The following is a 15,363-nucleotide window of genomic DNA, read 5'->3' as shown; positions in this document are numbered from 1 at the left end:
ATTAAGACAATTAGAAACTGAGGAGGGCATGAGACCCAGACCCCTGAGGAGAGGCCACTGCTGGATGGTGCTGGGGTGTCTGAGGGGGACATGATGAATCTGGTTCTGCACCTGTTGGAAAAGCTGCAAACTGGATTCAGTTACTGCTAAGGAAGACCTTGATAATGCATGACTGTTTTCGCCTGGGCATGAACGTGAGGTGCAGGTGAGGCATTTTGGAGGCATGTGTCTGTAGTCTTTGTGGGGTGTTTGGTGGGACTACTGTGCTCTTTTCTAAGCTTGCTGCCAGTGTTTTGAGGCGGGCTGTCTCTCGACCAACATCCAGTGTTTGCCTCCTCCTTTGAGGTCTGTCTTTTAGTTCTGGTTCTCAGCTTCCTGCTGAATGGATGCTTAGGTGATGCACACTCTAAAGAGAGTGTGCAGGGCACCTGGCTGGCTCAGTCGGAAGAGCATGTGACTTTTGATCTCGGGGTCATGAGTTCGAGCTCCATGTTGGCTGTAGAGATTACTAAAAAAAGAAATAAACTTAAAAAAAAAAAAAAGGCAATTTTGCAATGACATTGTAGATGTTGGAACAGCGGCCTACGGGTTACCGAATGGACTCAGGCCTGGTACTCATGTGATTCTTGTGGGGTGTGTCTGGTTCTGTCCGTTCATCCTTGAAATCACATGGTTTCAAGTTTGCCACAGTTCACATGTACGTGAACACTCCTCCTCCCTTTGCTCCGTGCCCTTACCTGACCTTGTCCTGTTGCTGGTCCCTCCAGTGGCCCCACGTGAGAGAGGGTAGAGGGTCTGGCCCTTACTTTCTCTGTGTGGCCTCAGAGATGATTGCTGTGATTCTGTCAGGAAGTTCAGAAGCCAGATGTCTCAAACTTTTTCCTTGGCTGTCAATGTCAAGGTGTGTGTGGCGGTCCCCAAGACCACCCTTAGTCTTAATGATTTGCTGAAAGGAGTCACAGAATTCAACAAGGCTGTTATACTCATGATTATAGTTGATTACAGTGAAAAGATACATATTAAAATCAGCAATGGAAAAAGGTGCATAGTCTGGGAGATAGTGGCCATGAGCTTCCACATGTCCTTTCCCAGGGTAGTCATGTGGACACTGCTTAATTCTCATAGCAGTGATACATGACAGTGCAGCAATCAGGGATGCTTTCCTGAGCTTTGGTGGGCAGGGTTTCTAGTGAGGGTCAGTCACATAAGCATGGAGCATACTGACTTTAGTTACTCAATCTCAACTCCTCCCAGAGGTCAGATTGGTACAGTGTGGCCCAGGGTCACCACTATAACTCACATTGTTAGCATGAACTATCTGGTTTGGCCCAAGTCCTTAGGTCAACAAAGACAGCTTTAACAGGCAGAATATTCCAAGGGCTTAGAGGTTACCTCTTAGGAGCACGTCAAGGGCCAAACTTTTGGAACCTGCAGGGTTTGGACAACCCAGGGCTGCTGAGTCAGCCCTTTACTGAATATCTGGCTGCAGCCAAAGGAAGGTTCTCACCACCTTTCCTTGGAGGGTCACTTCAGCAGCTGTGCCCAGCCTCTTCCCACCTCCCTTCACCCTCAGGTTTGGCCCAGGAGCCTGCCCTGCAGCTTCCTTCAGCTCCTGGTTTTGAGGGTGGGGTATCCCCAGGCTTGCACTGTCTGAATAGTAGACTAGGTGCTTGTCCTGAGGTCTCGGGACCCCAGTGCCCAAATCCAAAGGCACAGGGGTGAGACTGGGGCACAGATGGGGTTGCCTGGTCACGGCTTCTTTTGGGTGTGGCTAAACATTGCTGTCAGGAAAGCCCAAAACTAGGTTTTTATTCTTGGTACCAGTTCACAATTTAAAACAGCATTTGGTAGGCCCAGAGGACACAACTGTGGGCAGGACTGACCACACTGGCCTGTAATGGGGGCTGGGATACCTCTCCTCTGTCTGGGGTGCCTTGGCTGTGCCCCCTGGGCTGGCTTTGATCTTGGCTTTGCTTCTTTCAGGGCCCCACGCCAGCAGGCTCCTCTTCCCCATCTTACTGGCCACTTCTTCAAAGTGAGTTTTCTGTTATTAATTTAGTCATAGTTTCTGTTGCACAGAGATAGAAAGTAATATGCTGATCAGTATCAGTTTATCCTCCCATTATGTTTTAAATCTAAGAATGTAATGTATGTGTATTATAAAGTCATTCAAATTTTAACAAAAGTATGTAAATTTCAAGCCTCACAGCTAGTCTGCCTCTTTGGAGATGGCCATTGTTAGCCTTTGTGTGTCCTTTCTCCCTTGTTTTATGTGTGCATATGCAGCACACACACGTGTGTCTGTATGTGTGTGGGTATATAGACACTTCCAAAGAAAGCCCATTTATGCTCTGCACCTGCTGTTTCACTTCATCTCTTATTGGCCCTTCCAGTGTCACAAGCCGCTCAACCCTTTCCTTTCAGTGCCTCTTTAGGAGTCATTTGTCTTGCCCATCTCAGAACATACACCCCTGTCCTAGCTGTCACCCCTCTTCACCTCCTCTTGCCCTCTTGGCCTGCCGATCCTCTAGATCAGCCCAGCCTTCAGCACACGGATGTCCCTGGAGCCCCTGCTTTGGTGCTGAGCACTGTGGAGGGCTGTCTCACCTTCAGTCCTCATGGCAGCCTAGTGTGGCTGTCTCTTTTGAGCAGGGAAGGGAACCGAGGTGTTTTGTGGCAAACAGTTGGCCTCCCATTCCTTGGTCAGGCTTACCTTGATGTGGGGAGGGCTTTTGGTCCTTGGGCATTATATAGCCTCCCCAGGGATGGCTCTCCCCCATGAGATAGGGGCCAAAGTTTGCCTCTGTGTCACAGGATGCTTCACTGTGAAACTCCAGTCACAAATCAATAGTACAGAGTTGAGCTCTGAGAGATGCTGTTCCTGAAAGAAACAGGGTGCATGGTCTTCCATTGTTGTGGAAGGATACAGGGGAAGTGGGTTTCCCTGGCTGCCTCTAGGCCCCTTGCCTGGTTCTGCAGTAGCCTGTCTGCATTTTTTTACCATGTCCATGTACAGTTGACCCTTAAATAGCATGGGCTTGAACTGCATGAGTCCACTTGTACGTGGATTTTTTTTTTTAAAGAATTTATTTGAGAGAGAGAGTGACAGAGAGAGCACACAAGCAGGGTCAGAGGGCGAGGGAGAAGCAGACTCCTCACTTAGCAGGGAGCCTGATGTGGGGCTCCATCCTGGAATCCCGGGATCATGACCTGAGGGGAAGGCAGACACTTAACTGACTGAGCCATCCAGGCACCCTAGATTTTTTTTTTTTTTTAAAGATTTCATTTATTTATTTGACAGAGAGAGACACAGCGAGAGAGGGAACACAAGCAGGGGGAGTGGGAGAGGGAGAAGCAGGCTTCCTGCAGAGCGAGGAGCCCGATGCGGGGCTCGATCTCAGGACCCTGGGATCATGACCTGAGCCGAAGGCAGACGCTTAACGACTGAGCCACCCAGGCGCCCCCCTTTTTTTTTTATAAATATAATACAGTAATGTATTTTCTTTTCTTTCTTCTTTCTTTTTTTCTTTTTTAAAGATTTTATTTATATATTTGAGAGAGAGAGAGCGAGAGAGAGAACGAGCGGGCTGAGGGGCAGGGGGAGAAGCAGGCTCCCCGCCGAGCAGGGAGCCCGATGCGGGACTCGATCCCGGGACTCCAGGATCATGACCTGAGCTGAAGGCAGACACTTAACTGACTGAGCCACCCAGGCTCCCCTGTAATGTATTTTCTTTGTGCTTTTAATAACATTTTCTTTTTTTCCTAGCTTTATTGTAAAAATACAGTGTATAATACATATAACATACAAAGTGTGTGTTAATTGACTGCTTATGTTATCGGTAAAGCTTCCAGTCAACAGTAAGTTATTAGTAATCAGAAGTTATAAGTGGATCTTCAGTTGCTTGGGGGGGTCCCCTAACTCTGTGTTGTTCAAAGGTCAGTTCTTACCTCTAGCAAAACAAGCAAACAAAGCAACACAAAGCAAAAACTGTGAGTTTTGATATCCTTAATTATATTGTTTAGGGTCTCTGCAAGCTCAGAGCCATGAAAATGCATTTCTTGTAACTGGACAGCTTCTTGTTTTCCTCCTTGGCGGCCTGAAAGCTCAGAGTTCAGTTTTATGAACAGTTGTTATAAATTCCTGTACCCAGCCACAATGTTTTGAGGCCCCTCCCCCCGCGCCCTGCAACCTGTTAATTTCTGATTTCTGCCTTTGGTCTGACATCAGCTTGTTGTGTCTTGTGTTACCCTGGATCCTTCAGGAGGCGGGCTGAAGTAGTTGACTTAGAACAGTATGGCCATTGGGAGGCATTGTTTTAAAGTCGTAGTGGGTTTTCAGAGGCTTGCCGCATTACTGAGGCTGAAGTTAATTTAGTCCATGGGGCCAGAATTCATCCAGTGGGAAGTGAGCTCTGTGGCCAAATGAGGGAGATTTATTAATGGTCTTTAACAGGATCATCCAAGCCTGTCTACATTCCCACCAGTAAACGTTTTCTCCCCATTTTACAGCAGGTCAGGGCCAGGGCAGCAGCGGCACTGGAATCAGCAGGCACAGGGCGGGAAAACACATATTCTTTAGCTATGTCTGGAGAGAGGGATGCAGATAGAGCCTCCTCTGTTTCTGGCCAGAAGATCCCTCTGAAGAGGCCGCCCAGTGCAAGCCAGCGCCAAAGCACCGAGGGGGACCGCGAGGCTATCAACCTGCAGGTGAAGCTTGAGATGTTGTGGCGCTTCAAAGCTGGAGAGAAGCGTAGCAGAATCGGGAAGGTGTTGGGGCTGTCCACCTCCACTGTGGCTACCATTTGTGACAACAAGGAGAAGATGCAAGCGAGTTCCCAGCGGCCACCAGATTGACGCGCAGCCGCAGCCTGGTGGTGGAGAACATGGAGCGGCTGCTAAGCGTGTGGACCGAGGACCAGAACCAGCGCAGTGTGCCCATCAGTGCCATCCTCATCCAGGAGAAGCCTCACAGCCTGTTTGAGGACCTCAAGTGGGAGCAGGGTGAGGGTGCCCAATCGGAGACCTTCGGGGCTAGTTGAGGGTGGTTCACGTGGTTCAAGGCACGCCACAGCCTGCCTGGCCTTGGGGTGGGTGTCAAGGCTGTGGGCACAACTGTGGCAGCTGTGCGCAAGTACCCCGCCCTTGTGCGGAGAGTGATCCAGGAGGGCGGGTACACACCCTGGCTGGTGTTCAGCATGGATGAGACTGGACTTTTCTGGAAGCGACTGCCTGCCAGGATGCTCCTTTCCCTGGAGGAGAAGTCAGCCCTGGGGTGCAAAGCTGCCCGAGATCTCCTGACGCCGCGGCTTGGTGGCAGTGCGGCTGGCGGCTTCAAGGTGAAGCTGCTGCTGCTGTATCCCTTGGAGAACCTGCATGCCCTCAAGGGTTGCTCCAGGCCCAACCTGCCCGTGGTGTGGCGTTCACACAAGGAAGCCTGGGTGACCACGAGCATCCTCCAGGAGTGGTTTGTGCACTTCTGCCCAGCTGTGGAGAGGGACTGTGCCTGGTATGGCCTCCCGTACAAAGCCCTGCTCATCCTAGACCGTGCCCCTGGCCACCCTGGGAACCTGGATGACCTCTCGGACCACGTGCGTGTGCTGTACCTGCCCAAGAAAACCATGGCCCTCGTCCAGCCCATGAACCAGGGCATTGTTGCCACCTTCAAGGCCTTCTATCCACGGACGGTCTTCCGCCTGTTGGCGCTGCGGGTGGGAGGCAGGGACCAGCAGTCGGTGGTCCTTGACTTCTGGCGAGACTACAGCATTCTTGACACCGCCTACAACATCTCTGAGTCCTGGGAGGAGGTCCCGCCAGCTACCCTGAATGGGGGGTGGAGGAAGCTGTGGCGCGAGGGCATCCAGCAGGATGCCAACAGGCTGCATGTAGCAACTCTACCGCAGATCCTGCAGGACATCCTGGCACTGGCCCATGGTGTGGGTTTTAGAGAGGTGACCGAGGCAGATGTGGTGGAGCTGCTGCAGAGCCCCGGGCGGGCTCTCCAATGAGGAGCTGATGGGACTGGAGAGGGTCATGCGACTGCAGAGGAGGGTGAGGATGGCTCGCCCAGCTCACCGCCAGACACCAGGCCATGGCTTTGGCACACTGTGATGCTGGCCTGCAGATCATCAGTGGCGATGACCCCAACCTGGAGCGCAGCCTCAGAGTCTGCCGGGCCATAAACAACATCATCAGCTGCTATCGGGAGGCTTTCAAGGAGAAGAGAGGCCCCAAGTAGTGGTGGTGGTGCTGGTGGCAGGGGCTTGGGAGCGCCAGGCACACAGGACTCTGTCAGGGCGAGGGCTTCCTCATGACTCCCTTTGTTCACGTTGAAGTTGCAATGGCCTGAATTTTTCCATTTCATTATGTTAATTCCCCAAATGATTTTTATCAGCAAATAATTTCTTATCCCAAGTGAACTTCTCAAATACATGGTTTTAAAAGCCGTGATGAATTCTCAAGTGTGATTTGTGTGTGTGTGTGTGTGTCCTGGGCCCTTTGGAGGAAAGCGTACCAAGTTTCTTAATGGAAGTCTTTGACAAAGCCCGGCTCACTGTGCAGCATGCCCAGCAGTGTTCCTGTGCTTGTGAGCTCTCCCTCTGTTTAGTGTGGGACTCTTGGAGCTGTGTGGACATTCAGTCAGGAGAGGGGTTTTGCTTGGTTTCTGGTCATCTCATCTCTCAGCTGGGCTTTAGGCCCTGCAGACAGAAAAGGCTGACCCCAGATGAGCCTCCAAAGAGACCCAGTGATACGGAGAGTAGGTTTGGGTGGGAGGAGTGCCTGGCCACACACCTCCGCACTCTGTTCCTCTGGGGCCTTGGGTGCTAATCGTCAGCCTGTCCTGTTCTCTGGAATGGTGTTGTGTCCCCACTGACTGGCTAGGGAGAGAGGAGAGACTTCAACCCCTGGTGGGTGAGCTTGGGAGGCAGCATACTCACCAGGCCTCCCAGCCCCTAGCAAGGGGCATCCTCATGGCTGCAGGTTTCTCTTGGCCAAAATTGGATGCTAATTCCTTTCTTCTCGTCTCCTCCCCTGCTCTCTCTGCCTTGCACCCCCTTTGTTTACTGGTTTCCATTTGACTTCTGCCATGCCCCTGTGACTTCTCCCTGTGGACACGGCTTATTCCAGACAGGGGTGGCATTTGGAGAAAGGCCCCGGATCCCACGAGGGAAGACTGGGGGCCACCCAGTGCCCTGCAGAAGGCAGCCTTCGGGAATGTGAGCTGTTTGGGTAAGGATGTGGATTTTGGGGAGCAGGTTGGCCTTATTGGCGGACACATAGGCCTTCAGGTGAGTGGTCTGTTTCCAGCCATGGATTCCTGCTGCAGAAAGCCTTCACCTGAGCCTACCCTCTTTCCACAGGAGTGGGGAGAGGGAGGGCTAGCTTAGGGGATTGGTTATTGTTTAAATTTGACCTGAAGGTTTTGCTTTGGGGCCAAGATGCCCACACATCTCCCATCTGCCTTCTGTACACACCTGCGCACACCTGGCTGAGATATGCCCAGACTTGACCTCAAATTACATGCAGGAAATGAGTACTACCTGCTGGCTGGACCTGTTGCAGCCGAGCAGGCAACTCTTCTGCCCTAGTGGTGGGGCCAGCTCTGGGATCTCCTGGGAGTGGCCACCGTGGGTGTATCTTGGGATCCCAGGGTTGCTGGTCAGCTTCTCCCATTTGGGTGCCTGCACCACTTAATGTAGAATCAGAGTCGGATCAGAGCCTGACTTTAAACACCCTTGGGGACATTAATCAGGTAAGGGAAGAGTCACTTGTTATTAGTTGGCCATGGGGCATGTGGCCCATCTCCATTTGGGAGTCCAAGCCTGCTGGTCAGTGAGTGCCCAGCTGCCCTGGCAGGGGGACCTGGGCGAGTGTTTTCAGTAAACTGTACCTGCTCTAGTTTCCAGCCAGTACAGCTCCTCACCTTTGTCTCAGTTCCCAGCTGCATCCAGGGAGGATCTTGGGTGTGATGCCAAACAACAGTTTTATCACTGTTTTAACCTTTTACTGTCTAAAAAGAGAGAAGACAATTCCATGTATTTCGAGTGACAAATACAGCGAGCTAGTCGAACAAGTGAAACATACCAAACCAGAAAAGAGGAATCTACCCTCTCTCTCTGCCAACTGAAGCGATTTCTCATTTGCCTTGGGAATGAGGAAATGCTAATTGTCCCCCTGTCAGAAGGCAACTCGAGCTTTTGCTACTATGTCAAAAATGATCACATGTAGGATGTGCTGCATGAGCCCATGTTAGCATTGTGCATGGAGCCTAGGATGCTGGCAGAGCTGAAGAGATACAAGAATGTGACGCAGGAAGCCATACTCCTGTGCTTGAAGCTATGCAAACCCTGCCAGCGTTAAGTTGCATCCTGTAGAGAAAGGTGTGTTGTTGAAGACTGATGTTTGTGGAGACGAGCTGGTGCCAGGTGGACCTTATTGACCTGCAGTCTCAGGCTGATGGACCGTTCAAATTCATCATGGTCTACCGGGGTCACACCCCCAAATTTGTCTAGTAGAGGCCTCTGGCCAGCAAAAGTGCTATGGACATGGCCAGATGTCTGCTAGGTATATTCTGTATCTTTTTTTTTTTAAGATTTTATTTACTTTATTTTTTTTTATTTTTATTTTTTTTAAAGATTTTATTTATTTATTTGACAGAGAGAGACACAGTGAGAGCGGGAACACAAGCAGGGGGAGTGGGAGAGGGAGAAGCAGGCTCCCCGCAGAGCAGGGAGCCCGATGCGGGACTCGATCCCAGGACCCTGGGATCATGACCTGAGCTGAAGGCAGTTGCTTAACCAACTGAGCCACCCAGGCGCCCAGATTTTATTTACTTTAGAGAGAGAGAGCATGTGAGCCAGGGGAGGGGCGGAGGGGGAGAGAGAGAGAGAGAGAAGCAGACTTCCCGCTGAGCGCAGAGCCCTATGCAGGGCTCAGTCTCACAGCCCTGAGATCATGACCTGAACTGAAACCAAGAGCAGATGCTTAACTGATGAGCCACCCAGGCACCCCACATCTTCTGCAACTTTGGGGCCCTTTCTAGTCTCTAGTCTGAAATGGAAGATACTTTGCAAATGAGGTAAGTGGTGTGTTGAAAGGCACGTGGAGTGGCTTAAAGATTGTGACCAGGAAGCAACATCTGAGCCAGAGCCCAGGCAGCGTGGAGCAGGGCCACCAAGACATCCAGAACTTTGTGACTTGGTAGAGGGGACCAGTGCATGGACCTTGGCGCTGCACTTTGTCCAAGTGATGAAGAACAAAATTTTGTTATTTTAGTTATTTTTTTGTTTTTAAAGATTTTATTTTTATTTTTTAAAGATTTTATTTATTTGACAGAGAGAGCAAGAGAGAAGCAGAGGGAGAGGGAGAAGCAGACTCCCTGCTGAGCAGGGAGCCTGACGCGGGGCTCGATCCCAGGACCCTTGGATAATGACCTGAGCTGAAGGCAGATGCTTAACCAAATGAGGCACCCAGGTATCCCTAGTGGTTGGCTTCTACCTTCTTGCTTTTCAAAAATATCTGTTGGTATTCCAAGAAATGATTGGAAAATGCTAACTCAGGCAAAGGTTTTCTTTTTTTTGGTTGTTTAAATTTTTATTTAAATTCCAGTTAGGAGTGCCTGGGTGTCTCAGTCAGTTGAGTGTCCAACTCTTGATTTCTGCTCAGGTCATGATCTCAGGGTCGTGAGACCGAGCCCACTCTGCGCTGAGTGTGGAGCCTGCTTAAGATTCTCTCTCTCCTTCTCCCTCTGACCCTTGCCTCCCATCCTCCTGAATCACTGAATTCTACTCCAGAAACCAATAATGCTCTGTATGTTAACTACCTAAAATTTAAATAATAAGCCATAACTTAAAAATACATTGGAAGCCAATAAACATCTTTACTAAACATGACACTTTGATTGACCTAAATCTAAATCTAAACTTCAAAAAAATAATAAATTCCAGTTAGTTAACATACAGTGTAATATTAGTTATTAATTTCAGGTGTAAAATATAGTGATTCAGTACTTCTATACAACGCCCGGGGCTCATCACAGGTGCACTTCTTAATCCCCAATCATCAGGTTGTTCTGTATGGTTAAGAGTCTGGTTTTTGGATTACCTCTCTCTCTTTTCCCCCCCCTTGCTCATTTGTTTTGTTTCTTAAATTGCACATATGAGTGAAATCATATGGTATTTGTCTTTCTCTGACTGAATTCACTTAGCATAATACTCTCTAGCTCCATCCATGTCCTTGAAAATGGCAAGATTTCATTCTTTTTTTTTTTTTTTAAAGATTTTATTTATTTGACAGAGAGACAGTGAGAGAGGGAACACAAGCAGGGGGAGTGAGAGAGGGAGAAGCAGGCTCCTGGCTGAGCAGGGAGCCCGATGCGGGGCTCGATCCCAGGACCCTGGGATCATGACCTGAACCGAAGGCAGACACTTAATGACGGAGCCACCCAGGTGCCCTGAGATTTCATTCTTTTTAATGGCTGAGTAATATTACATTGTATCTAGATACCATATCTTCTTTATCCATTCATCTGTTGATGGACATCTGGGCTGTTTCCATAATTTGGCTATTGCAGATAATGCTAAAATAAACATCAGGGTGCATGTATCCCTTTGGATTGGTATTTTTGTATTCTTTGGGTAAATACCTAGTAGTGCAATTGCTGAATCTTAGGGTAGCTCTATTTTTAACTTTCTGAGGAACCTCCATATGTTTTCCAGAGTGGGTTCCTGTTGGAGCACAATGCTCTATCAGCCCAAACAAATATTAGACTATACCTGAAAACCTTTTCTTTCCCTGGAATATTAGACTATACCTGAAAACTTTTTCTTCCCCTGGAGGAAGCATGCAAGATGGAGGTTTGAAGATGGATCCATTAAAATGTAGAAATCAGGGCGCCTAGGTAGCTCAATTGGTTGAGCAACTGACTTTTTTAAAAAGATTTATTTGAGAGAGAGAGCACGACCGACCGGGAGGGGCAGAGGGAGAGGGAGGGAGAGAGAAAGAGAGAGAGAGAGAGAGAAGCCAAGCAGACTCCCTGATGAGCACGGAGCCCAACAGAAGGCTCCATCTCATGAGCCTGAGATCAAGACCTGAGCCGAAATCAAGAGTCAGATGCTTATCTAACTGTGCCACCCAGGCAACCTGAGCAAATGACATTAAATCATTAATCAGACAGTGGGGAGACTGGGCTGCTGCCCCCAAAGCCATTGGATATTCCTTTTCCAAAAGCAAAAGGTCTAGGTTACAGGGAGGGGGATATTGGCTCCTGTGAATCAGGCTCTAGTTGGGGCTTGGGCCCTGGGATTGGGAAAAGGGAATGGGGCAGACTTTATAAGCATATGCTAGGTATCCGATAGTCCTGTAGAATTTAGTGAAGAAATCTCATACAGTTTTTAATTTTTATATAAACTAACTCAGACCCAAGCTACAAGGTTGGAATTTTGGTTGTTGGGTTTTTTTTTTTTTTTTTTTAAGTACCCCGCCTGTATAATTGCATCTGAATTCCCTCCTCTCCCCGCACCCCCACCTCCCTCCCCCCATGTTTTTATTTTGGGTTGGTTTACACTTGTACATTTCCAATTTCCAGTTTTTCCTTTTTATAGTCTTCTCCCTTCACCTCCAGGACCCTCCCCCTTTTTAAAAAATAACTTGCTGACAAGTGTGAATGCCGTGAAGACTTTATTTTGTGTTGTGTGTATCCTGTACAGCAAGGTTGGTCCTTCGTAACAATGGATGAAATGATTCCCTTTTTTAAAGCGCCCCCTCTCTCTCCACCCCCAGCGCCCTGTCCTTGGCATGTTTTGTATCAGTGATCATTCTGAACTATACATAATTTATGTTGCAAGAGGCAAAGGGCAAGTTTTGGATGTTGCTTCTTTCAAGTTTGTTTTTAAACGACAAATTAAAAAAGAACATTTTAAATACGAAAAAACCCCCACCTCTCTGCTCTTTTTCTTTCTCAAATGGATAGATAAAATCTTTTTAAAAAACGGAAGTGCAGGGATGGGAAAGCATTTATTTTTTTATTTTACTTTTTTTTTTTAAAAGATTTTATTTATTTATTTGAGAGAGAGAGAGAATGAGAGAGAGCACATGAGAGGGGGGAGGGTCAGAGGGAGAAGCAGACTCCCCGCCAAGCAGGGAGCCCGATGCGGGACTCGATCCAGGGACTCCAGGATCATGACCTGAGCTGAAGGCAGTCGCTCAACCAACTGAGCCACCCAGGCGCCCCTTTATTTTACTTTTTAAAAAAATATTTATTTATTTGACAGAGACAGAGAGATAGAAAGAGCAGGAGCACAAGTAGGGGGAGTGGGAGAGGGAGAAGCAGGCTTCCTGCCAAGCAGGGAGCCCGATGTGGGGGCTCAATGTGGGGCTCCATCCCAGGACACTGGGATCATGACCTGAGCCAAAGGCAGATGCTTAATGACTGAGCCATCCAGGTGCCCTGATGGGAAAGCATTTAATATGCAAATTGAAGTAAAAAGAAAGCTGGGGTAGCAATACTTCTATCAGACAAGAAAAGACTATTCTATCAGACAGAAAAGACATTTATTTATTTATTTATTTATTTATTTATTTATTTTTGGTAAAGTAGGTCCCAATGTGGGCCTTGAACTCATGACCCTGAGATCAAGACCTGAGCTAAAATCAAGAGTCAGCACTTAACCCACTGAGCCACCCAGGCACCCCTAAACAAAATAGACTTTAAAAAAAGACTGTAGTCTCTTCAATAAATGGTGCTGGGAAAATTGGACAGCCACATGCAGAAAAATGAAACTCGACCATTCTCTAACACCATACACAAAGATAAACTCAGAATGGATGAAAGACCTCAATGTGAGACAGGAATCTATCAAAATCCTAGAGGAGAACACAGGCAGTAACCTCTTTGACATCAGCCAAAGCAACTTCTTTCAAGATACATCTCCAAAGGCTAGTGAAGCAAAAGCAAAAATGAACTTTTGGGACTTCATCAAGATAAAAAGCTTCTACACAGCAAAGGAAACAGTCAACAAAACAAAGAGGCAACCCACAGAATGGGAGAAGATATTTGCAAATGACACTACGGATAAAGGGCTGGTATCCAAGATCTATAAAGAACTTCTCAAACTCAACTCCCAAAAGACAAATAATCAACTCAAAAAATGGGCAGAAGACAGGAACAGACACTTCTCTGAAGAAGACATACAAATGACTAACAGACACATGAAAAAATGTTCATCATCATTAACCCATCAGGGAAATTCAAATCAAAACCATATTGAGATACCACCTTACATCAGTTAGAATGGCAAAAATTGACAAGGCAAGAAACAACAAATGTTGGAGAGGTTGTGGAGAAAGGGGAACCCTCTTACACTGTTGGTGGGAATGCAAGTTGGTACAGCCACTTTGGAAAACAGTGTGGAGGTGCCTCAAAAAATTAAAAATAGAGGGGCACCTGGGTGGCTCAGTCATTAAGCGTCTGCCTTCGGCTCAGGTCATGATCCCAGGGTCCTGAGATCAAGCCCCGCATCGGGCTCCCTGCTCAGCGGGAAGCCTGCTTCTCCCTCTCCCACTCCCCCTGCTTGTGTTCCCTCTCTCACTGTGTCTCTCTCTGTCAAATAAATAAATAAAATCTTGGGGCGCCTGGGTGGCTCAGTTGGTTAAGCGACTGCCTTCGGCTCAGGTCATGATCCTGGAGTCCCTGGATCGAGTCCCGCATCGGGTCGGCAGGGAGCCTGCTTCTCCCTCTGACCCTCCCCCCTCTCATGTGCTCTCTCTCTCTCTCATTCTGTCTCAAAAAAAAAAAAATCTTAAAAAAAAAATAAATAAAATCTTAAAAAAAAAAAATAGAGCTACCCTATGACCCAGCAATTGCACTAGTGGGTATTTACCCCAAAGACACAGATGTAGTGAAAAGAAGGGCCATATGCACTCCAGTGTTCATAGCAGCAGTGTCCGCAATAGCCAAACTGTGGAAAGAGCCAAGATGTCCTTCAACAGACGAATGGATAAAGAAGATGTGGTCCCTATATACAGTGGAATATTACTCAGCCTTCAGAAAGGATGAATACCCAACTTTTGCATCAACATGGATGGGACTGGAGGAGATTATGCTAAGTGAAATAAGTCAAGCAGAGAAAGTCAATTATCATATGATTTAATTATTCGTGGAACATAAGGAATAGCATGGAGGACATTAGGAGAAGGAAGGGAAAAATGAAGGGGGGAAATTGGAGGGAGAGATGAACCATGAGAGACTATGGACTCTGAGAAACAATCTGAGGCTTTTAGAAGGGAGGGGGGTGGGGGAATGGGTTAGCCTGGTGATGGGTATTAAGGAGGGCACATACAGCATGGAGTACTGGGTGTTATATGAAAACAATGAATCGTGGATCACTACATAAAAAACTAATGATGTGTTGTGTGGTGACTAACATAACATAAAAAAAAAAAGAATAGGCACTTCCTCAACTTACTTAATACCAGGTTAGTGACTGAAGGGGCCAATGATACTATAAATAAAGTGGCACAGCTGGGATTACTTCTTAAGATAGAACTGCATGATTCCTTCTAATTCTCTTTTTCTTTATGAAGTGGAGATAATTCTGGAAGTTCTCAAAAAATAAACACACCTGTAAGTTCCTTAAAAAAAAAAAAAAGACTAACATGAGACAAAGAAGGGCACTATATAATCATAAAGGGAACAGTCCAACAAGAATATATAATTGCAGGGGCGCCTGGATGGCTCAGTCGTTAAGCGTCTGCCTTTGGCTCAGGTCATGATCCCAGGTTCCTGGGATCGAGCCCCGCATTGGGCTCCTTGCTCAGTGGGAAGCCTGCTTCTCCTGCTCCCACTCCCACTCCCCTTGCTTGTGTTCCCTCTCTCACTGTGTCGCTCTCTCTCAAATAAATAAATAAAAAAGATTTTATTTATTTATTTGAGAGAGAGAGAATGAGAGACAGAGAGCATGAGAGGGAGGAGAGTCAGAGGGAGAAGCAGACTCCCCGCTAAGCAGGGAGCCTGATGTGGGACTCGATCCCAGGACTCTAGGATCATGACCTGAGCCAAAGGCAGTCGCTTAACCAACTGAGCCACCCAGGCGCCCAAATAAAATCTTTTTAAAAAAAGAATATGTAACAATTGCAAATATTTATGCACCCAACATGGGAGCACCCAGATACATAAAGCAGATAATAACAAACATAAAGGAAGTAAGCAATAGTAATATGGTAATAGTAGGTGACTTTAACACCCCAGTTACAGCAATGGATAGATCATACAAACAAAATCAACAAGGAAACAGTGGCTTTGACACATAGGTACAGATGGATCTAACATATGTTCAGAACATTGCATCCTGAAACAGTGGAATACAC

General features: G+C 47.6%; 2 protein-coding genes across 2 annotated transcripts; both read left to right on the top strand.

Moving 5' to 3' along the window:
• The first annotated feature begins 4,581 nt into the window (after nucleotides 1–4,581).
• Nucleotides 4,582–5,157, top strand: LOC110581928 (CENPB DNA-binding domain-containing protein 1). Its single transcript, XM_044911321.1, is given in 3 exon segments — nucleotides 4,582–4,837; nucleotides 4,840–5,041; nucleotides 5,133–5,157. Coding segments are annotated over 3 exon segments (483 nt in total).
• LOC110581902 (tigger transposable element-derived protein 1-like) lies at nucleotides 5,032–6,487 on the top strand. The gene has a single exon (XM_021691820.1). It carries the CDS (start codon nucleotides 5,196–5,198, stop codon nucleotides 6,003–6,005), a length of 810 nt encoding a protein of 269 aa, XP_021547495.1. The 5' UTR covers nucleotides 5,032–5,195; the 3' UTR covers nucleotides 6,006–6,487.
• Nucleotides 6,488–15,363: the final 8,876 nt, after the last annotated feature.

The sequence above is a fragment of the Neomonachus schauinslandi genome, chromosome 16, assembly GCF_002201575.2.
Source record: "Neomonachus schauinslandi chromosome 16, ASM220157v2, whole genome shotgun sequence".
Lineage (NCBI taxonomy): Eukaryota > Metazoa > Chordata > Mammalia > Carnivora > Phocidae > Neomonachus > Neomonachus schauinslandi.
The sequence above is the reverse complement of the archived record's forward strand: the minus strand, read 5'-3'. Positions and strand labels throughout refer to the sequence as shown.

Excerpts from the sequence above, each read along its gene's own strand:
- LOC110581902 (XM_021691820.1), top strand. The coding sequence starts at position 5,196 with ATGGATGAGACTGGACTTTTCTGGAAGCGACTGCCTGCCAGGATGCTC.